This window comes from Paramormyrops kingsleyae, chromosome 8 (genome assembly GCF_048594095.1).
Source record: "Paramormyrops kingsleyae isolate MSU_618 chromosome 8, PKINGS_0.4, whole genome shotgun sequence".
NCBI classification, from domain to species: Eukaryota; Metazoa; Chordata; class Actinopteri; order Osteoglossiformes; family Mormyridae; genus Paramormyrops; species Paramormyrops kingsleyae.
Window position 1 is genome coordinate 18,811,101 of NC_132804.1, and position 23,802 is coordinate 18,834,902.

Consider the following 23,802-nt stretch of genomic DNA (forward strand, 5'->3'; position numbering starts at 1 on the left):
AGAGAAAATGAGTATCAAAAAAAGGAATTTTCAGAAAGGCACCATCCTTGCCCTTACAATAGCCCCGGGTGAGGCCGACACCTGACAGCCCTGGACTGACTCAATTTACTGTGCACCTGCAGGGCAAGTAAGAGGAGGAGATAAATTTGGTGGGCGGAACAAGTAAATGGGCGCAAACATGTTCAGGAAAGGCCACGCCCACTTTAGAGCAGGAGATTTAAAGCGGTGGATCTGAGCTGATACCCACACAGAGGGACTCGTCTTCTCTTTGTGAGCCAGCTCACTGGGCACTCCTCCTGCTCTCAGCTCTTCAGTTTGCTACATCGCTCATACTTTCTTTTTTTACTGTCACCCTTAGAAAGAAACAACATTATAATGATCCAGACAGGTTTCAAGAGCGGAATGAGCATGAGTGGGGGACGCAGCTCAGGCGGGACGGTCCGGCAGAGCTTCTCCAGCTACTCTGCACATGCTGCGCCAGGGGGCTCCGCCCGTATGAGCACCAGTGTCAGACGCTCTGTAGTCGGTGGCAGCAGCGGGGCATTCGGTGGCAGCAGCGGGGCATTCGGTGGCAGCAGCGGGGCATTCGGCGCAAGAAGCAGCTTCGGAGGCGCCAACTTCGGAGGCGGCATGGATGCCGGCTTCTATGGAGGCAGCTTTGGTAGCAGTGCTGCCTTCGGTGGTGGTGCTGGTTTTGCAAGCCCCCCCATCACAGCTGTCACTGTGAACCAAAGCCTCCTCGCCCCCCTCAACCTTGAGATCGACCCCAACATCCAGGTCGTCCGCACTCAGGAGAAGGAGCAGATCAAAACCCTCAACAACCGCTTTGCCTCTTTCATCGATAAGGTTTGTCCTTTTCTGTGCTTCTCTAAATATCCTTTATTGACTGTATAAAAATTGTAGATTGCAAGACACTTGAATGACCAGAGTTTTGGTCCTTAGACTAAGTCATTTTAAATCCCATCACTGATGTGGCAATTGTCTCCCTTCTTTGTACAGTTTGGAAGTTGTTGAGTACTTGAGTGACCACCAAATTGCAATACGTAAAATTAAATGAATGAATGAAATACTATGTTGTGCCATATCAAGGGTGTACATTTGTCTATAGACGGTAGGGATATATCCCTACCAATATTGTAGAAGTACTGTGGTCCCAATCGTTGCTGAAACCAAACCCACGTCCTTGTACCACATTGGTAGAGGACTTTCCCCTACTGTTGTAATGTCCCTCTTCCCCCTTTACAACTTTGAAACACAGCTTAACATAAAAATCCCCACTTTTCATAAAGCTATTATTAAATATCATTTATCCCTCGATTCCTCTTGGTCCTCATCACTGTTCTGTTACATACCCCATGCAATGCTAATCCTCTCACTCCCAAATAGGTACGCTTCCTGGAGCAGCAGAACAAGATGCTGGAGACCAAGTGGAGCCTGTTGCAAGAGCAGACAACCACACGCTCCAATATCGATGGAATGTACGATGCCTACATCGCAAACCTGCGCAGGCAGCTTGATGGCCTGGGCAACGAGAAGGTCAAACTGGAGAGCGAACTGAAAAACATGCAGGGACTGGTAGAGGACTTCAAGAGAAAGTGAGCTTTGACTTACCTGGTGTAAATGTCCACCATCACTGTACCTGGCTAGTAGGAGACCTCCTCTCTTACATATCTGTATGTTCTTCTTTGTTTCCAGGTATGAAGACGAAGTCAACAAACGTGCCACAGCCGAAAATGAATTTGTCCTGCTGAAGAAAGTGAGTGTGTAAAATGTCTGCAAAAAAACTTTGCTATAAGCACAAAAATAACATACCATGCTCACTAAAAAAACTTTTCTCTCCTGTTGGACAGGATGTTGATGCTGCCTACTTGGGCAAGGTGGAACTTGAAGCTAAGGTTGATTCTCTTCAGGATGAAATCAATTTCTTGAGGACGATCTATGAAGCGGTGAGGCCCATCTACGATCTTCCAGATTGTGGCACAAATATTTAGGACAAACCAATATTAATAAGGGTTTAAATAGTAATATCCTTCTTTTGAACAAACATTTTTGTTCCCACCATCAGGAGCTTATGGAGCTCCAGGGCCAGATCAAGGACACCTCAGTGGTTGTAGAGATGGACAACAGCCGTAATTTGGACATGGATGCCATCGTGGCTGAAGTGCGTGCCCAGTATGAGGACATTGCCAGCCGCAGCCGAGCTGAAGCGGAGACATGGTACAAGCAGAAGGTGGGTTTGACTAAGAACCAAAATCCTTTATTTTCCTTTACTGTCACCTTTGGTAAGGTCTGATGAATGGCACTACAACAAAGGAATGGTTTTGAATTTTTATTCTGAACAATCTGCCCAATATATTACTAGTTTGAAGAGATGCAGACCTCAGCTGGGCAGTACGGTGAAGACCTGCGTAGCACCAAAACTGAGATCGCTGAGCTGAACCGTGCAATCAGCCGTCTGCAGAACGAGATTGAGGCTATCAAGTCACAGGTGAGGTGATGTTCTCACATTCTGGTTATCTGAGATCTTATACTGCCTGGATTTACCAGGTTTTCCTTTGTAACAAGTAATATACTGAAGAATACATTGAGGTTTCATCTTCATTCCCAGCGCGCTGCACTGGAGGCACAGATCGCTGAGGCAGAGGAACGTGGAGAGCTGGCAGTCAAGGATGCCAAACTGCGCCTTAAGGACCTGGAGGAGGCCCTGCAGAGAGCCAAGCAGGACATGGCACGCCAGGTTCGCGAGTACCAGGAGCTCATGAATGTCAAGCTGGCCCTGGACATTGAGATCGCCACCTACAGGAAGCTGCTGGAAGGAGAGGAGACCAGGTGAGTAAATACATTTAGAAACAAGAACCCTGAAAGAATTAGTGTGGGTTACTATACTCATTTAACTATGTCCACCACTCCAGAGTCTGATAACACTGGGAGAGTATTTTGTGGTTGATCAGCTACCAACCATGTAAAGTCTCATAGCATCAGAAACACCAACAAGAATTCTGGACACTTCAGTCCTGGGTGGAGATGGATCTTCTTCATGAAGAGTTATGATGCTGTCTGGCAAAAGCTGAGAGTCTCAAAGAAGCCATGAGGCCAACTTTCTACTGGGGTTATTAAGATCAAATGATGATTTGAAACCTCTCCACAGGATTTCTTCTGGTGGTGGAGCCGCAAGAATCCACGTGCAATCCTCTGGGGGCAGTGGTGAGTAATGACACATTCACACATTTTAACCAACTTCCCTCTCATTCTCCAGTCTGTAAAGTGCAGCTTTGGTAAACTTTAGGTACTAGACCAGCAACTCAAAACAAGTTGAGTTCATAGAAATGCTGCAGCAAGCTGTACAGAATATAAAGATGGCTTTCATAGGATAAATCGATATCATTGTGATGATATCCCTTATGTGTTCTCCTCTGTGTTCTTATGGTCGATGACAGCAGCAAGCTCAAGTGGGTTCAGCTCTGCTGGTGGATTTGGCTACGGCGGCGGCCTGTCCATGGGCGTGGGGGGCTCAGGAGGAGGAAGCTCATCCATCAGCAGGTCTTCGATGGTCACCACAAGCAGCGCCCGCAGAGTCTTCTAAAAAAGAGCATCTTCCATCTACACCTTATCACAATGGCTAACTACAGATACTTAAATGGTCAAACCCAAGCTGCTGTCCTTTGTATGAGCACCTCTAGTTTTCCAGGTTCTCAAAATTTCCCAGTTTCTGGAAGAACACCCCCAGGTTTTCTTCATTTAAGACACATGGTGAGAGAATCAGCTGATGTGCACAGTAAGCAGCACCAGAGGTCTAAAATCGCAAGACTAACATTTTCAAAGACAACAGGAGAATAACAGCTGGAGAGAATCATAAACGCTGTTCTCCATGATTGTCCATAATGCGTACTGCTCTGACTCAGTAGATTTCTCTCATTCTCACACTCACATTTTCTTGCATTCAGTTAAAGTCCAGCTACTGCAGGATGCCCAGATTTTAACTTCCAGTCTATCAAACAGATATCCCATAGGCATATGGTGAAAGTGAAAACAAGCGGATGTCGAAACAGACATACCAAACACAAAGAATGTATTTCATTTCCTTCTGTTGCACATAGGATAAAATAGCTATTGTGGAATTCTACTGCTTTTAAAGAAGAGCGGTCATATTATTCTCATCTTAGTTGATCTGTTAGGTGAATTTTCTGCTCTGCAATGAAAACAAACCTTGGATTTTCAATCCTTTCCAGTCCTGGATAAGGCATTTCTCACGGAGGTTATGAAATCATTTTCTCAGTTTGGTTTTGTGTTGTTTCAGTGTAAAACCCTGTCGTGACCAGATTTATTGACAACTGAAATTGTAACACCAAACATGTTAATAAATCTGAGATCTGAATTCATTGTATGTGGTTTCTTGTCTATTCTCCACCTGTCTTTTCAGGATTCAATTCACATTAGAAGTGACATGATGTAGTGAATGGGATCCACACAAACAGGAGTAGTGGGTGAAATGGGGCTAAAAAATCTAATTCCATTTTGACGGCACAGAAAATTGTGATAGAAACAAATGACAATCATTCAACAAACAAATTTCATGGATTAATTGGACATGATCATTCACATAATGTCATTCAGTAGTGCAATGTACCACCTACTGGTGCATGCAGGTATTTACAGAAAAACAAGCTTTAAATTACAAAATGTATTTATTACTGCAAGATTTGCGGATTCAAGGGTTCTAAGGGTTTCCCACTATTTGTCACATGCAAGGTATGTAATCCAACAATAATCTGCAGTGAAATGGTAAACTTTGCCATAATAAAAATAATGAAAACCAGAATACATAAAAGTAACAATAAAATAATTATGAAATAAATAAAGTAAAGTAATACTGAAAGGGGAGAAACAACAGAGGAAAAACCAGAGATGTGCAACATAGTTCCATTAAAGTGCATGATGCGTAAATTAGGCCAACTCTGACAATAACGTGAACTTTTCAAAAATAACCTCACTGAGTAAATTATTAAGAATTGCCTCCAAAGTTCAAATATTCACCCAAAATGTAAGAATAATTAATACCAATAAATGTTTTATATTTTATATTATTTTGGGATTCCTTAGTTTAAATGCTTAATTCACTTTCGTGTAGTACATTTTAAGTAGCTAACTCTCTTTGCCTGATCTCTGAAATGTGATCTCCTATTAGCTATTACATGCCTTGTTTTGATTCAGTCTAGCGCTGATCTCTCGGTGCTCTTCATAAGGCTACATGACACTGACATAATCCCTTCGTGACAGCTTACATATCTGGAGAATAAAAGCATTTATTAAGGTTCGTTCCAACTTTTTGTCATTAATTCTGACTCTGGTGTCAAGTTGACATATCACCTATGTGATATAAAAAGTTATAAGACCCACACTTCAGTAATTATGAGTGACATAGAGTGACATTATTTGTCATGTACAGCCAGCTGTAAAACAGAAGGTGAATACTTTTTAAAGGAGTGTTACACATGGCCACAAAGGAACAGCAGCATAGCTTCACACCTCCAGAGGCAGGTGGTTTCTATCTTGCCTGTGTGTGTCTGTGGTTCTGCGTGTGCAGAGGGTACATGTTCTTCCTGTGTTTGTGGTGGGTTCGTATCTCATCCCTGGTTCTGGGTGTGCAGATCTTACATGTTCTTCCTGTGTTTGTGGTGGGTTCGTATCTCATCCCTGGTTCTGGGTGTGCAGAGCTTACATGTTCTTCCTGTGTTTGTGGTGGGTTTGTATCTCATCCCTGGTTCTGGGTGTGCAGAGCTTACATGTTCTTCCTGTGTCTGTGGTGGTTTGTATCTGATCCCTGGTTGTGTGTGTGCAGAGCTTACATGTTCTTCCTGTGACTGTGGTGGCTCTACTCCAGGGTCTCTTGTTTCCTCCCATGGACGAGATTATGAACAATCGGCAATGGTAAAAAAAATGTGTTCCAGGCAACAACACAGAAGCTTTCCTGGACTTTCCTGGTCACCCATGCAATGCACCTACATGCATCAGAAGGTATAGGGCTGCCGCAATGACTTGACGTAGTCAATGACATTGATGCTGAAAATGGGTCGACATCAATATTTTAAAGCAATGCATCATTTTAAAACATTTTACCTTTATGATTTCTAAAATCATATTCATTATAAGAAATCTTTTATCACAGTGGTTTTTCCACTGTGCAAAGCTCGATGGCATACCTCAGTGGCACAAGCACTATGCGTGAGCACTTGAAGAGAAAACACACAGACACTATTCTGAATGATGGACCACCAGAGTAGGTTTAACCATGTTTATTGAATTACCATTAGCAGAGAGAGCTTTTTAATATCTTTTGTCCTTGTAGCTGCTAAATACACTCATTATGAAAGTGATAAATGTGTCTGCCTTCTACATTTGAATCTCCATTGAATAAGTGTTTGTGAAAATGTTTAGGCTAAAATCTGTGCTTATTCTACAGTATGTTGATTGATGATGCCTGTGTGTTCGTGCATGTTGGACTTGTAGGGTCCAGTGTTATTATTGTAAACTAAAACTGAAATGAAAACGGACGCTCAATAAAATAATTTGTGAACTGAAAACACGTCGGACATTAAGTAAAGTATTACCGATCTCTGTCGTGGAGCTGTACATGCTTTGGCTCTCACCTGTTTGTTTTGCTGTAATATTAAAGTTTAAATTCACTTTTATGTCATGAAACATATTACATTACCTTTCTGTTTTCCACTATAACTTCTACTTGTACCACCTTGTCCTCAGCTATGAGATCAGTGGGTCTGTGTAACAGATGAATCAATGTTCAACGTGGCCAAAGACCCCTGGGGGAGCTCCCAATAAATCATGATAAACTAATAGGCATAAAACTTTTTCTTCTCTTAGCGGCCTACTTGGGCAATTAATCATTAATTGGGGGTCCTGGATTCCCCCCCAGATCCCCCATTCCATCCATCTATTCTCCATCACTCATCCGGTTCCGGATCGTGGGGGCAGCAGTCTGAGCAGGGATACCCAGACCTCTGTTTCCACAGTCACCTCACTTGGCTCCTCCCTCTAAAGAAATACCAAGATTTAAGATCAGCCAAGAAATGTAATCTCTCCAGTGTGTCCTGCGTCTGCCCCAGGGTCTCCTCTGAGTTCGGCATGCCCAAAGCACCTCCCAGAAAGGCACCCAGAAGGCTTTCTAGCCAGATGCTCAAACTACTTCAGTTGGCTCCATTCAATGCAGAGGATCAGCGGCTCTACACTGAGCCCCTCCCGAATGTCCGAGCACCACACCCTATCTCAAAGGCTGAGCTCAGACACCCTGAGAAGAAAGCTTCAAGCCAAAAGCTTGTGACGTGAGGTTAGGAACATATATAGACCAGCAAATCAAAAGCTTCACCTTCTGATTCAGGTCTTTCTTCACCATAACATACCTGTACATCACCCACATGACTGCTGACACTGTCCCAATCCACCTGTCAATCTCCTGCTCCATTCTTCCCTCACTTGTAAACACCACAAGGTACTTAACCTCCTCCACTTGAGGCAGTAACTCATTCCAAAACCAGAGGAGGCAATCCACCCTTTTCCAGGTGAGGACATTAGCCTTCTACTTAATGGTGCTGATCCTCATCCCAGCCACTTCAAATTTGGCTGCAAACCATCCCAGTACACACTGGATGTCACTGCTCCATGAAGCCAACAGGACCTGAGGTCACCAAACTGGACACCCTCTACCCTTGGTGGCACCTAGAAATTCTGACTTGCTAGACTTATGGAAACTTGACCAAACTCCACTGCTTGAATTGCAGCCGATAGTATCTCTATACCTGAAGAAAAAAATGAAGAACAGAAATAAATGCTTGTTATGGCGGCTCCCTGGTCCTGTCATCAAGCTCTTTGATTAGTCTCTCTTTACACATGCTGCATATGATTTCTATTTCCACTTTCCTTCAGGATGGCTTATCTTCTGCACCTCATTGTGTGTAGCTTTTAACAAGTGCTTTTGTCATGCCAGCACTCTGCTCTGGCGCTCCAGGTCTACAAAGTACTAGCCGGGGCTTTGTGTTTCCGTATTTCCCTCATTATGGTTTCCTTTCCCTATTTAGTTAATTGGTTAACTACCCTCATTTATGGTTTAGAGCTCCTCCTGTCATTACCCTCATGTCTTTCACCGGTGTTATTGCCTATTTGATCAGCATCTTCTCTTGCACTCACTGCTGAGCATTTTTGCAGCACCTGCTGCCTCCTGGTACTGCCTGTTCAGCCATTCTTTTTAGAGATCTTGTTCTCTTCTCTAGTTCCGTCCCAGCCGAGCCCAGCTCCTGCCTCTCAGCATCTCCAAGTGATGTTGCCTGAGCAATCCAGAATAGCCAATACAATCTCCTGGTTGGCTGGGAGAGCACTTTACTGGGCTACTGCTGTCTAAGGTCATGATGGGGAGCTGGTCTCCAGCCACGATCGATTTCTCTCAGGGCTTCAGGAGTTCTCAGGAGTTCAGGGCTGTTTCTGATCACCCGGTCAGCGGTGGGGAGGTGAGTGAATGGCTGCTGCGGTTGACCCAGGGCGAAGGAGTGATTTCCTCACTCTTGCAGTGGAGAGCCCTGTGCACCATGTTCAGGAACAGACTGAGCTCTGAACTCTTCCTCCATTGTGGCAGTGCTGCCTGTTCCTGCAGATGATGGCAGATGGTGACTGGATTCACTCCCTGACGGTCATGCAGGACTTGGGAGCTGCAGCCAACGTCCTCAGCCTAGTGGTCAATCAATAGCTCAATAGATGATCCATCCCATGGCGACGTCCCTCGTGGCCAAGGCTCTGGACAGTATTCCGCTTGGTATCACCCAGACAACCTCCCCACCCCTGGCTCTACTCCTAAACCCCACTGAGCTGCTCCTCTTCCTTCCCACTCCCCACAGTTCTTGGCCTCCTGTGGCTCACCACCCACAATTCATACACTGAATTTGAATTTGGTGATCAGTGATCATTGTTGACACACCACGGCACAGTGAACAACAACAAAATGTGTCCTCTGTATTTAACCTATATGTGACTTCATGACATAGCAGGGGGCAGTTAAACCAGCGCCCGGGGAGTAGTGCTTGGGGGCGGTACCTTGCTCAGGGTAACTCAGCGGTACCTTGGTGGTTGGGGATTCAAACCAGCAATCTTTCAATTACAAGTGCGCTTCCCTAACCATTAAGCCATAACTGATTGACTAGCCAGGCTGCATTACTGCCTCTTGGTTTGCATCTTGTGATGCCTCATTTCCCCTTACATATACAGTCCACTATAGTGGAGAGCCAAACATAGGTGCCCATACCAGAGATTCTTCAGATTTATGGCAACCTCCAGTCAGTGTTCCCCAAGGTCAAGGGCATGCAGCTTCTGCCATCCGACTTCTTTTTGTGGCAAAGAACAATGGCAATCTTAGGCCATGTATTGACTACCAGGGTCTCAACACTGTCACCGTTTGCTACCCTAACCTATGACATCTAATCCCAGCTGCCACTGAGCAGTTGTGCAACGTGCAGGTCTTCACGAAGTCGGACCTGTGGAGGACATACAACTTGGTGCACATTCAGGAGGGTAGTGAATAGAAGACCATGTTCAGCACGACCCAGGGGCATTATGAATAGCCCAGGATGCCTTTTGGCAGTGTACCCTCTGTCTTCCAGGCTATTGTCAATGATATCCTTCAGGACATGATTAGTAGATTTGTGGCGGTATACACTGATGTGCTTATTTATTCCAGGTTCCTTGCCGAGCACATCTGGCACGTACAGAGTGTTCTCTCCTGCCTGTTTTATGACAAGGCTGAAAAATGCTCCTTCCATCAACCCTCATTGTCCTTCTTAGGATACGTCATCAAACATCTCTGGATTATTACTGCAGATTCATCAGAGAGTTTAAGCTCTGTCATGGCCCCTCACCTCACTGTCATACCAACCCAGGTTAAAAATGTCAAGACTGATGCTACTTTCCATCAGTTTGAGCTAACTATGACCCTGAACCAATTCTCCCTTCATTGGTCTTTTTAGCCCCAGTTTACTATGAGATTGCAGCCCTCTCAGAAGGCTCCAACCCCTACTGAGTGTCCTCCTATTACAGTCTACAGAGTCAGCATGACTGGGTAAAATACCCCTATCAGGCTGAGTGTGCTCACAACTCCCTGGTCTACTCCAGTATTGGGTTAACCCTTGCATTGATTTTCGCACATAATGAGGCTTGTAACTTTGGGTGGGTATAACGCACAGACATGAATCTCATGTCAATGGAATCAAGAGAACTTATCCAATCCAGTTATCCAAGTTGCAAATGCACTAAAGTATCTCAGAGCAATTCTGTGCACGAGGCATATATTTTGAACATTGAATACTACCAACTATCTTCAAAACAGCAAATATAAACAAAATTAATGTATGTTACTCCTACAATTGTTTGTTTTGAGATTATATTAGGATTTGGTGTGCATTTTTGCTTTGTGTGTTTGTTTCCATGTCTTCACTTCAGTGGATCATAAACTAAACAATACTTTTCTATTTCAAATTCTTTCCAATGTTATAAAGTAATAAATAAACAATATATAAAAGTATTCATTCCTATCAGACAACTTCAATAAGTTACTAAAAGGATGCAAAATCAAAGATATTTATCTCTGCCTGGCACTAACCATGTATTCCTTCACAACACTAAGCCATAAAAAAGGTCCTCAATGAAACCCCTGCATTCCCACATCACAGAGATTCTAATCTCAACATTTATTGATTATATTTGTAGTGCCTGCAATTTTTCACATTAGACGAGACTAAAAATTGAGAAATGTCAATAGGCGCAAGTAGGTTTTCCTCATAAAAAGGATTTCAAGACTCTTTCAGCATGTACACATCCAATTATGACATATCTGTGTAGCCCAGAATGTCCTGAAAACAAAAACATAAAGCGTATGTGACTAACTCATGTGCATACAATGTAATAAGCCTAAAATCAAAGGGTTAGAAAAACACTCAAAAATGAAAGGTTTAAAGGGTTAACCCCCCTTCCAGTGTGTGTTGGGACAACACCACGACTCAGGCCCCAGTCGTTGATGCCTGATTCCACTGGTCAGGGGAGGTAAAAGTTGCGCCAAGAGCCAGGCCAATCAATGTAGGTGTGATGTGCCAGTGTTTACCTCAAATTACAACTTCCCTGCCAGAAGTTGTCTCCACGGTTTGTGGACCCGTTTCATGTTGTAGTGTTGTAGTTCTCGAGACCGGTCTCGAGACCAATTTTTTGTGGTCTCGGTCTTGTCTTGGTCTCGACTCTATTTGGTCTCGGTCTTGTCTTGGTCTCGACTCTATTTGGTCTCGGTCTTGTCTTGGTCTCGGACATAGCGGTCTCGATGGGATGGGGAAAAAAAGAGAAAACTGCACATCCTCACAGAACAGTATCATTATTTATTACGCGCCTCAATTCAAATGCAACCAGTCAGATGCATCCATTTCAAAAACGTTACATTTTATACATTTTCTCCACGGACACTGCCAGTGCTTCACAGTCCACACACATCATACACATCGTATCATACATTGGCAAAAAAATGTCCAAAAATGTCCATGAAGTCTATAGCTGTCACATCCCGCTCCGTACGATCCCGATGTGTGCCACGCCCCCCTCATTACCTCGTGTTCAGCCCTAAATGTGATCGCCTGTGTCCTATTAAGTCTAGCTTGTCTTGTGTATTTAGTCCTCGTCTGAGTCAGTCTTCCCCAGACTTGTCATTGTAGTGTCACGTTGGATGTCCGTGCCTGTCCTTCCCTCCCTCAATAAAACCCCTTTACCGGACTTCCTGGCTTCGTTCGCCTGCTTCCTGGCTCGCCTCCCGTCTGAAGCTGACAGAATGACAAGTCTCCCGGAAAGCACGAAGCAGCAGTCCGAGCACCACGGGCTCGGACTGCTGCAGGACTTCGTGTACTGGCATTCCCAGCCCGAGGTACAGGAGGACCCAGTAGCCCTGGAGCTGGCTAGCCGGGGCCGGGACCTGCTCCTGAAGGAGCGCCCGTCGGGGCAGGACTACCCGCTTGGCAAAGCCCGGAAATGCCTCCGTCGGCTACAACGCCGGCTCGCCGAGCGAGGGGAGAAGCTGCAGGAGGAGACTCCGTCGCTCTTCCTGGGAGCCTGCTATCTCCTCCCCGCCTGGGATGACACCATCGTTACGAGCCTGGCCAGCTCTCATCCGGAGCAGCCCCCTCCGATGGAGGCTTCTTTCTATCGGCCGGAGCGCCTGGGTCTCGGTGGGATACGCGCCGTGAGAGACTCTATTCCACAGGTCTCTAAAGCCCAGAAAGGGACAGCGCCAACGCGCTCGGCGCCCCTCCTGCCTGCTCCGGACCTGCATGTTCCGGATCTGCCCGCGGCTGCGCTGGCTGCTGCCGCTGTCGCCGCTCTACCCGCGGCACCGCCTGCTGCTGTTGCTGTCGCCGCTCTACCCGCGGCACCGCCTGCTGCTGTTGCTGTCGCCGCTCTGCCCGCGGCACCGCCTGCCCCTGCTGGCCGCGTGATGGCGGCGCCCGCTGCGGCGCCCCCTGCTGGCCGCGTGATGGCGGCGCCCGCTGCGGCGCCCCCTGCTGGCCGCGTGATGGCGGCACCCGCCGCGGTGCCCCCTGCTGGCCGCATGAGGGCGGCGCCCGCCGAGGCGCCCCCTGCTGGCCGCACGACGGAGGTGCCCGCTGAGGCACCCCTTGCTAGCCACGTGACGGCGGCGCCCATCCTGCCGGCACCGGAACTGCCTGTCCTGCCGGCACCTGAACTGCCTGTCCTGCCGGCACCTGAACTGCCTGTGGTGGCCGCGGTGGCGCCCCCTGCTGGCCATGTGATGGCGGTGGCCGCGGTGGCGCTCCCTGCTGGTCGCGTGCTGGCGGCGCCCGCCGAGGCGCCCCCTGCTGACCGTACGCCCGAGGCGCCTGCCCAGGCGCCCCCTACTGGCCACACACCCGCGGCCATGTCCAAGGCCGCCTCTCCTGTCCTGCCCGCGGTCCCGCCTGAGGCCGCCTCTCCCGTCACGCCCGCGGCTCGGGCTGCCCCGCCTGCGGCCACTCCAGCGGCTCTGGCTGCCCCACCTGAGGCCCTGACTCCCTCACCTTTACCCCGGCAAGGCCGACGCCCCCCAGGACCCCGCCTCTCCGTCTCCAGCAAGGGACGGGGACATAGGCGTAGGGCCCGGGTCCCGCCCGCCCTGCCCCCGGGCTCGCCCGTTCGGCCCCTGGCGGTGGCTAGGTGGCTGCCTGCGGGTCCTCCGGCTCGGGGTCGGTGGTCGCCGCCGGGTCCCCCCCTGGGTCCTCGGTGCCGGTCCTCGGTCCCGCCTCCGGGTCTGTGTCGGCCGCCTCCGGGCCCCCCTGCTCTGGCGGGGCGTCGGACGGCGCCTTCCCCGGCTCCGGCTGCACCTCCGCCTGCCGCGGCTTCCCCCTCCTGCCCGCCTGCACTGGTGTTCCCTCCTGCTCCCTCCGTGTCCCCTCCGTCACTCCCTCGTCCCGTTCCCTTGGCCCCTGGGTGGTCCCCTCCTGCTCCCTCCTCCCTCTCCCCTGCGGCCCCTCCGGCCGCTGCCCGTCGCCCGCCTGGGCTCCCTCGGGCTCCCCTTTGTCCCCCTTCCGTTCCTGTCTGGTCTCCCCTGTCTGCTCCTCCTCCCTTCGTCCCGCCTGTGTCTGTTCCTCGTCCCTTTGTTCCTCCTCTGTGCACTCCTGGCCCCTTCGTGTCGCCTGTGGGTGTCCCCTCTGTGTCCCTCTTCTCTGTTTGCTTGTCTGCGTTTCCCGTCCTCTGTCGCGTCTCGTCCTTGTTCTTGTTCTGCGTCTCCGTTCTGTTCCCTGTTTTTGGTTGACGTTCTGTTTTGTTTTCCAGGTCCTGTTTTCCCGGTTCGTCTCGTCCGTCGCCTCTCCTCTGGCGCGCCCGGTGTGCGCGCCTTTGGGGGGGGGTTCTGTCACATCCCGCTCCGTACGATCCCGATGTGTGCCACGCCCCCCTCATTACCTCGTGTTCAGCCCTAAATGTGATCGCCTGTGTCCTATTAAGTCTAGCTTGTCTTGTGTATTTAGTCCTCGTCTGAGTCAGTCTTCCCCAGACTTGTCATTGTAGTGTCACGTTGGATGTCCGTGCCTGTCCTTCCCTCCCTCAATAAAACCCCTTTACCGGACTTCCTGGCTTCGTTCGCCTGCTTCCTGGCTCGCCTCCCGTCTGAAGCTGACAATAGCATAGTTATAATTCAAATAAATTAGGTATTTTACATTGATTAGAAAGCACGGTCTTGGAGGTGCAAGTCAATCTGGAGGCTCATTCTCTTCAATTCAAAGCAAAGGATCATTACATAGCTGTATTCATAGCTTACACAAGGCCTCTGTCCCTGGTATAAGAGACTTAATATGAACATCTTTCTGGTACATCCCATCTCTTTCCCTTGACGAGGTCTGATAAAATGGTTATAGGAGAGGATTGCTGAGAATATTATTTTCTATCAGGTCTCGTAACTATGACAAATCTGGGAGATTTTAAATGAGAGACATATGGACATACGGACAATATAATTGAAATGATAACATGAATTTGATTTAACGAGTGACACTTTACAGCAATGCCTTTTTTCTCTACAGTTGATCTGAGTAATGTGATGTCGATTCTAGCCCTAGTCTGTTTTCGGTCTTGGTCTTGGTCTCGACCAGACTTGGTCTTGGTCTCGCCTTAGTGTTCCTTGGTCTTGGTCTTGGACTTGGTCTTGGTCTTGGTACGCTCAAGTCTCGGCAGTGTCTTGGTCTTGATACCCTCCGGTCTCGGCAATGTCTTGGTCTCGGTTTAGGCGGTCTTGACTACAACACTATCATGTTGTCTGTCATATCAACTTATGAGTTATGAGTTGGAGTTTCCCTCACAGTACCAAATCTCACTAACCTACTATGTCTCCCTCCTCAGGCCTGTAGTCACGGTTTTGCTCCAGTGCTCTGGGTCTCCAGGGTACCTACCCAGGGCTTTGTGTTTACCTTCTGTGTTTTCTCCTTGCTTGTGTCCCACCACTATGCAATTCATCAAGGCTCATAAACTCATAGGAGATGTTTATTATATTATATTATTATTATTTAATAATGAATTATTATTATTCCTTATTTGAAATGCATATAATTATTGGTTACTGGTATCACTGTTTTTATTATTTAATTAATTTTGTTTAGGCTATTTTCCCATTTGATTTGTGTATTTTAGCACGCGATTATAGTGAGCGCGAGGTTTTTCAGTAATGCAAAGTGTTTAGGACTGAATGCGCGTGTATTGTCTCCTTGCCACGCCCACAGTGCGTAACCCGGGCAAACACTCTAATTAATGTATCAATCAAGAGAAGTGGGTTATGCCCACAATAAGTCTGGCAACAAGGATAACGTAGAAGATTTAGTTTTTAATTTACCATGTGAACCTAACTTCCCTGCCAGAAGTTGTCTCCACGGTTTGTGGACCCGTTTCATGTTGCCTGTCATATCAACTTATGAGTTATGAGTTGGAGTTTCCCTCACAGTACCAAACCTCACTAACCTACTATGTCTCCCTCCTCAGGCCTGTAGTCACGGTTTTGCTCCAGTGCTCTGGGTCTCCAGGGTACCTACCCAGGGCTTTGTGTTTACCTTCTGTGTTTTCTCCTTGCTTGTGTCCCACCAACAGTATGGTTTTGCAGTTTTAAACTCAATTTCAATTGTCTGTAAGATATTCACAAGAGCAACAAGAAACACATATGCAGCTGCAGTTATCAATTTCCCTTGTACTCCTTTCTGAAATCTACACTGGATCTCACAAGAACCCCCCGCCCCCCCCCAAAAAAAAGAGAGAAAATCCTTCTCTATTCTGTTGACCCTTTACTCTTTCGAACTTTAAAAAATATATCAAAGTTTTAAGTGAATGTAATTTTGGTTGTATTAAGCTGGATTAAGCAACAAGAATATCAAGTGCAGTTCCAGTTACCAGTTTCACATTCTATACTGGATGTCACTGGAACCTCCTCTCCATAATCTTTCTCTCCCACTGACACTTTATTCTTTATAACATTTAAAAAAAATCAATAAAGATTTAAGTCAAAGTAATTTTTCAGACATTCTCATGACAAACAGGCCTTGGAATTGTCAGTTTCGCAAGCACAGACTGAGTTGCGCTAAAAAGAATTCTTCACAGGCCATAGTAATTGCTCTGAAAAAATCTGATACTTGGGAGCTCCACCCTGTGTTTGTTCTGCTGAGGGACTGCACCGGCCATAAAAAAGACGAGCTGTCAGAGGTCTCCAGGCACAACGGCAATGTGATGCTGACAAACAGGTGTGGCTGGGTCCAGATGCCATGGCGCAAGAGTAAACCCCGCAGGATGGGAAGGCTCCACCTTCAAGGAGCGCCTCAAGACCCATCTGCTCCATGAGTTTCACTACTAGACTGATGCCTCTTTCCCTGAATGCTTGTATGTTGAACCTCTGGTCCTTGAATAGTGTTATCAGGCTCTTGCTTTATTGGAAGTTATTCTGCCATTCAATGACAGCTCAGCTTACCTGCGCTTATGCAAAGTTGACTCCTTGACAGCATGTATGTCTGCAGCATGCCATTTGCACATCGCTTTGGTCAAAAGCATCTACTAAATGTGCAAAATGTAAATGCTAACCTAAAAAGCTGCCTTGGTGGTGTCCATTTCTGGTCATTTAGATCATTGTATGCTTAACATTATGTACAAATTGTAAGCACGTGTATTTGAAATGCGCGGCATTTTTTCATAAGAGAAAATGAGTAAAAAAAACAGGAATTTTCAGAAAAGCATGATCCTTGCCCCTACACCTTAGCCCCAAGCAAGGCCACCAACTGACAGCCCCAGATCTGATTGGTTTACTTTGTACCTGCAGGAGGCAAATTTGGTGGGTGGGCCCAGTACATAGAAGCAAAGACATTCTGGTAGGGCCACGCCCCCCATTAGAGCAGGAGATTTAAAGCAGCAAACCTGAGCTGATATCCACACAGAGGGACTCCTCTTCTCTTTCTGAGCCAGCTCACTGGGCACTCCTCCTGCTCTCATCGCTCCAGTTTGGTACATCGCTTAGAATATATCAAGGCCACAATGATCAAGAGAGGCTTCAACAGTGGACTGAGCACAAATGGAGGGTTCAGCTCAGGTGGAACGGTCCGGAGAAACTTCTCCAGCTACTCTGCACATGCTGCGACAGGGGGCTCCGCCCGAATGAGCACCAGTGTCGGGCACTCTGCAGTCGGTGGCGGCAGCGGGGCATTCGGTGGCGGCAGCGGGGCATTCGGCGCAAGAAGCAACTTCGGAGGTGGCAACTTCGGAGCCGGCATGGATGCCGGCTTCTATGGAGGCAGCTTTGGTAGCAGTGCTGCCTTCGGTGGTGGTGCTGGTTTTGCAAGCCCCCCCATCACAGCTGTCACTGTGAACCAAAGTCTCCTCGCCCCCCTCAACCTGGAGATCGACCCCAACATCCAGGTCGTCCGCACTCAGGAGAAGGAGCAGATCAAAACCCTCAACAACCGCTTTGCCTCTTTCATCGATAAGGTTTGTGCTTTTCTGTGTTTCTCACAAGATGCTGGAATCCAACATCTAGTAAATATACTATATTGATTGTGAAGAAAATGGTACTTGCATTTTTTTGACAACTAGAAACATACAAGTTCAGACTTGTTTAGACTAAGCCTTGTCTAATCTGATGTGTTTGTTGCTAAGAGTGGGAAGTTTTCATGTCCTTGAGTAACCCCCAAAGTGCAGTAACCTCTACCATCCTTCTGACCAATCATACATTTAGAGCCATACTGTACCATTGGGCGCATAAGTGCTTCTGAGCGAAAAAGTTAAGTCGCATGATATCACACCGCATATCTATTCTAAAGCGATTGAAATATTTTACCCAAGTCCAATACAACACGGAATCATATTTGTATTTACACGATTTTTGGTTGAAGAGGAAAGCACTACACAAACTACAATGGGACATGGCCTTAACAAGAAACACTACTTGCAGGCAAAACAGCCATCCAAGTGAACGATACTGATGCGTGATTCGTGAACGAATCGTTCTTTTTAAGCGGCTCTTTTCAGGGAATCGGTCGGACTGGCTTTCAAATCGAATCTGAAAGAATCAAACTTTTTGTACATCCACGCATTGCACAGGTCAAAGTCTTAGATTCTAAAAAAACTAAAAATACTTCACTTATCATAAAAAACACACAACAACCTTTTTAAATTCACTTACATTTGCTTTTCGTCGATTGTCTGTAGCCACGTTGCTTTCAGTGGCCCTGCATGTATCATAATCCGTTGTATTTGTGCTGTGCTCATGCCCGGACGCAAGGAAGCTGTGGCTCATTCCTCACTTTCGGCACGTTCAGTTGAAACGGTTACTATGCAATTCATCAAGGCTCATAAACTCATAGGAGATGTTTATTATATTATGTTATTATTATTATTATTTAATAATGAATTATTATTATTCCTTATTTGAAATGCATATAATTATTGGTTACTGGTATCACTGTTTTTATTATTTAATTAATTTTGTTTAGCCTATTTTCCCATTTGATTTGTGTATTTTAGCACGCGATTATAGTGAGCGCGAGGTTTTTCAGTAATGCATAGTGTTTAGGACTGAATGCGCGTGTATTGTCTCCTTGCCACGCCCACAGTGCGTAACCCGGGCAAACACTCTAATTAATGAATCAATCAAGAGAAGTGGGTTATGCCCACAATAAGTCAGGCAACAAGGATAACGTAGAAGATTTCGTTTTTAATTTACCATGTGAACCTAATTGAAATCCACAGAAATCCGTTTGTTTAGATATTGAAAGTTTGAGAAGTTTTGGAAAACAAAAAAGGAGATACAGTGTTAGGTTTTTTTTGTGCAGCGCAGTTGACATTACCGTAACATTTTTTTTCGGTTTATTAAAATGTTGTCTTTTGTTGCTCTTGTTTAATGATTTTTAAACCATCATCCCCAAATAAGTAGCGACTACTACTGTTTCAGTTTTAAGATCAAGTTAAAAAAATTATTAAATGCTTTTAAACCTTTTAATTTTTTTTGCAGCCAATCCGCAAAAACAGTCAATTTGTGCAACTATGTATATTTTTGTTAGTTTTGCCATTTTTCCTCCGCAAGTCATTTATTGGATTTGATTAGGCCTAAATAATTTTTATTACAGAAATAAATATTTAATAAAGCTGATTAATTACTCCCTAAGGCATTATCGATAAAGAAATCATTTAACTGCATATTCCAAACAAGATTATATGCTACAGCGTAGGCTGAGTTGTATTATTACAAACCAATTTGTACTCATTGCGACTACAAACCTACAAATTTACACCACTGAGCGTTGAATATTTGCTTATTAGCCTAGACAAGTGTCCGGGTCAAGCAGTTCCGCTCGGGATCCCTAACCTAGTATATGTATGGAAAAACACAAATCGTATCCCGTGCTGTTTCAAAATGGAGTCGGAACAGAAAGTCATGTTTCATGAGCCACCCGAAAGCATGTGATGCATTCGGTGTCAGTTGAAATGCATCGAAAAGAGAGCGAATATTCTTGGTCGTCTCTGTCTTTGCACTCTTCTCTGTGTGCCTCACTCATGCAGGAGTGCAAGTAGATGCACTGTGAGGGAACCCAACTTCCTTTGAAGCTATTTTAACTCATTAAAATTGAAACAATTATTTTTTAAATGGACCAGTCTTTTAACCTAACTATGCAAGTTGACAAGACAGATATCTCTTAAATCTAGCCTAATGGTAATATATTTTAATTATATTTTAGCATACTAATATATTTTTATATACTATTGTTGCGATATGATTATTATATAATGAAATATTTTTTTCTGATGCGTTTTGGATTGCAGCATTTATTTATTAGATGCATATTAAATGTAAAAAGTTTTTTGTTACATTAGGCTTTCAAATAACTGCAATTTTGCGTTTGGCCACGTAAGGGCGCTTGACATTATACAGCCCTCCAGACCGCGTAGGGAAAAATGTTGTGCCATATCGCCAAGGGACCCTTTACTGCCAGTGCAATGTTCCTCATCTTAGGTTACTTAGAAATGGGACACACTTGCTTTGGGTAGTTGGCATTTTTAAAGTCTAACATAGCTTAATATGTAAATCCCCACAGGTACGCTTCCTGGAGCAGCAGAACAAGATGCTGGAGACCAAGTGGAGCATGATGCAGGAGCAAACCACCACCCAGTCCAACATTGATGCTATGTATCAGGCCTATATTACCAACCTGCGCAGGCAGCTTGATGGCCTGGGCAATGAGAAGATCAAGGTGGAGAGTGAGCTGAAAAACATGCAGGGAATCGTGGAGGACTTCAAGAGAAAGTGAGCTTTGATTTAACTGGTGTAAATGTCCACCATCACTGTACCTGGCTTGTAGGAGACCTCCTCTCTTACATATCTGTATGTTCTTCTTTGCTTCCAGGTATGAAGACGAAGTCAACAAGCGTGCCACAGCCGAAAATGAATTTGTCCTGCTGAAGAAAGTGAGTGTGTAAAATGTCTGCAAAAAAACTTTGCTATAAGCACAAAAATAACATATCATGCTCACTAAAAAAAATCTTCTCTCCTATTGGACAGGATGTTGATGCTACCTACTTGGGCAAGGTGGAACTTGAAGCTAAGGTTGATGCTCTTCAGGATGAAATCAATTTCTTGAGGTCGATCTATGAAGCGGTGAGGCCCATCTACGATCTTCCAGATTGTGGCACAAATATTTAGGACAAACGTTGGTTCTGCTGGACGATTACCAATATTAATAAGAAGGCTTTAAATAGTAATATCTTTCTTTTGAACAAACATTTTTGTTCCCACCATCAGGAGCTTATGGAGTTCCAGGGCCAGATCAAGGACACCACAGTGGTTGTAGAGATGGACAACAGCCGTAATTTGGACATGGATGCCATCGTGGCTGAAGTGCGTGCCCAGTATGAGGACATTGCCAGCCGCAGCCGAGCTGAAGCGGAGACATGGTACAAGCAGAAGGTGGGTTTGATTATGAACCAAAATTTCTTTATTTTCCTTTACTGTCACCTCTGGTAAGGTCTGATGAATGACACTACAACACTAGTAAAGGAATGATTTTGAATTTTTTATTCTGAACAATCTGCCCAATATTTTGCTAGTTTGAAGAGATGCAGACCTCAGCTGGGCAGTACGGTGAAGACCTGCGTAGCACCAAAACTGAGATCGCTGAGCTGAACCGTGCAATCAGCCGTCTGCAGAACGAGATTGAGGCTGTCAAGTTACAGGTGAGGTGATGTTCTCACATTCTGGTTATCTGAGATCTTATACTGCCTGGGTTTACCAGGTTTTCCTTAGTAACAAGTAATATATTGAAGAATACATTGAGGTTTCATCTTCATTCCCAGCGCGCTGCACTGGAGGCACAGATCGCTGAGGCAGAGGAACGTGGAGAGCTGGCAGTCAAGGATGCCAAACTGCGCCTTAAGGACCTGGAGGAGGCCCTGCAGAGAGCCAAGCAGGACATGGCACGCCAGGTTCGCGAGTACCAGGAGCTCATGAATGTCAAGCTTGCCCTGGACATTGAGATCGCCACCTACAGGAAGCTGCTGGAAGGAGAGGAGACCAGGTGAGTAAATACATTTAGAAACAAGAACCCTGAAAGAATTATTGTGGGTTACTATACTCATTTAACTATGTCCACCACTCCAGAGTCTGATAACACTGGGAGAGTATTTTGTGGTTGATCAGCTACCCACCATGTAAAGTCTCATAGCATCAGAAACACCAACAGGAATTCTGGGCACCTCAGTTCTGGGTGGAGATGGATCTTCTTCATGAAGAGTTATGATGCTGTCTGGCAAAAGCTGAGAGTCTCAAGGAAGACATGAGGCCAACTTTCTACTGGGGTTATGAAGTTCAAATGATGATTTGAAACCTCTCCACAGGATTTCTTCTGGCGGTGGAGCAGCAACAATCCACGTGCAATCCTCTGGGGGCAGTGGTGAGTAGTGACACATTCACACATTTTAGCCAGCTTCCCTCTCATTCTCCAGTCTGTAAAGTGCAGCTTTGGTAAACTTTAGGTACTAGACCAGCAACTCAAAACAAGTTGAGTTCATAGAAATGCTGCAGCAAGCTGTACAGAATATAAAGATGGCTTTCATAGGATAAATCGATAACATTGTGATGATATCCCTTATGTGTTCTCCTCTGTGTTCTTATGGTCGATGACAGCAGCAAGCTCAAGTGGGTTCAGCTCCGCTGGTGGATTTGGCTACGGCGGCGGCCTGTCCATGGGCGTGGGGGGCTCAGGAGGAGGAAGCTCATCCATCAGCAGGTCTTCGATGGTCACCACAAGCAGCGCCCGCAGAGTCTTCTAAAAAAGAGCATCTTCCATCTACACCTTATCACAATGGCTAACTACAGATACTTAAATGGTCAAACCCAAGCTGCTGTCCTTTGTATGAGCACCTCTAGTTTTCCAGGTTCTCAAAATTTCCCAGTTTCTGGAAGAACACCCCCACTGCCCTGTAAGGTTTTCTTCATTTAAGACACATGGTGAGAGAATCAGCTGATGTGCACAGTAAGCAGCACCAGAGGTCTAAAATCAGCAGACTAACATTTTCAAAGACAACAGGAGAATAACAGCTGGAGAGAATCATAAACGCTGTTCTCCATGATTGTCCATGATGCGTACTGCTCTGACTCAGTAGATTTCTCTCATTCTCACACTCACATTTTCTTGCATTCAGTTAAAGTCCAGCTACTGCAGGATGCCCAGATTTTAACTTCCAGTCTATCAAACAGATATCCCATAGGCATATGGTGAAAGTGAAAACAAGCGGATGTCGAAACAGACATACCAAACACAAAGAATGTATTTCATTTCCTTCTGTTGCACATAGGATAAAATAGCTATTGTGGAATTCTACCGCTTTTAAAGAAGAGCGGTCATATTATTGTCATCTTAGTTGATCTGTTCGGTGAATTCTCTGCTCTGCAATGAAACAAACTTTGGATTTTCAATCCTTTCCAGTCCTGGATAAGGCATTTCTCACGGAGGTTATGAAATCATTTTCTCAGTTTGGCTAGTGTTCTTTCAATGTAAAACCCTGTCGTGACCAGATTTATTGACAACTGAAATTGTAACACCAAACATGTTAATAAATCTGAGATCTGTATTCTCCATTGTATGTGGTTTCTTGTCTATTCTCCACCTCTCTTTTCAGCATTCAGTTCACGTTAGATGGTAGCTGTGACATGGGAATAGTTACGGACACTTGGTTAATCCGGTGTAGTGACTGGGACCTACACAAATGGAAGCAGCGGGCGACATGGAGCTAAAAATCAAATGACATTTTGATGACACAGAGAAATCTGTGATTCAGGTGCCAAAAGCAGCGTGAGGAGAAAAGGAAACATATAATTTGTTTCAATCGTTCAACAAACAAATTTGATAGTTAAACAGGACATGATCGGTCACCTAATGTTAGCGCAATGCCACCACCTATTGGAGGAGGTGCGGTATTACTGAAGGACAAGCTTTAACTTACAGAATGGATGACTGTGAGATGAGGCCATCTGTGACAACAAGGTGAACTTCTCGGGAATACCCACACTGAGCAAATTACTAAAAATTTCCTCTAAATATCTTAAAAGTTCACATATTCACCCAACATGTGAAGACAATCATTTAACATTATTCAGTTTCATAGGAGCATATACTTCACATCATTATATTCTTAAACCTATCAAACTTCAAAGCAGGCTGAAATCTGTGCCAGAACTACAAGGCTTAAAAACCGTTTTTATCTGAGTGC

The 23,802-nt window shown here is 45.6% G+C and overlaps 2 protein-coding genes across 4 annotated transcripts; both read left to right on the plus strand.

The window, feature by feature from the left end:
• Positions 1-231: 231 nt before the first annotated feature.
• On the plus strand, positions 232-4,375 carry LOC111851694 (keratin, type II cytoskeletal 8-like). 2 transcript variants are annotated; one of them, XM_023826832.2, is made up of 9 exons: positions 232-846; positions 1,387-1,595; positions 1,696-1,756; positions 1,851-1,946; positions 2,066-2,230; positions 2,363-2,488; positions 2,609-2,829; positions 3,149-3,204; positions 3,438-4,375. In XM_023826832.2, the coding sequence occupies exons 1-9, from the start codon at positions 376-378 to the stop codon at positions 3,581-3,583; spliced, it is 1,551 nt and encodes a 516-aa protein (XP_023682600.2). In that variant the 5' UTR covers positions 232-375; the 3' UTR covers positions 3,584-4,375. The 2 variants fall into 2 exon arrangements, with proteins under 2 accessions (XP_023682600.2, XP_023682602.2); XM_023826834.2 differs by having other exon boundaries at positions 3,441-4,375.
• A 12,587-nt stretch (positions 4,376-16,962) lies between these two features.
• On the plus strand, positions 16,963-23,168 carry LOC140577575 (keratin, type II cytoskeletal 8-like). 2 transcript variants are annotated; one of them, XM_072715409.1, is made up of 9 exons: positions 16,963-17,529; positions 20,133-20,341; positions 20,442-20,502; positions 20,597-20,692; positions 20,837-21,001; positions 21,142-21,267; positions 21,388-21,608; positions 21,928-21,983; positions 22,220-23,168. In XM_072715409.1, exons 1-9 carry the CDS (start codon positions 17,080-17,082, stop codon positions 22,360-22,362), a joined length of 1,527 nt encoding a protein of 508 aa, XP_072571510.1. In that variant the 5' UTR covers positions 16,963-17,079; the 3' UTR covers positions 22,363-23,168. The 2 variants fall into 2 exon arrangements, with proteins under 2 accessions (XP_072571510.1, XP_072571509.1); XM_072715408.1 differs by having other exon boundaries at positions 16,964-17,529; positions 22,217-23,168.
• The last annotated feature ends 634 nt before the right edge of the window (positions 23,169-23,802 follow it).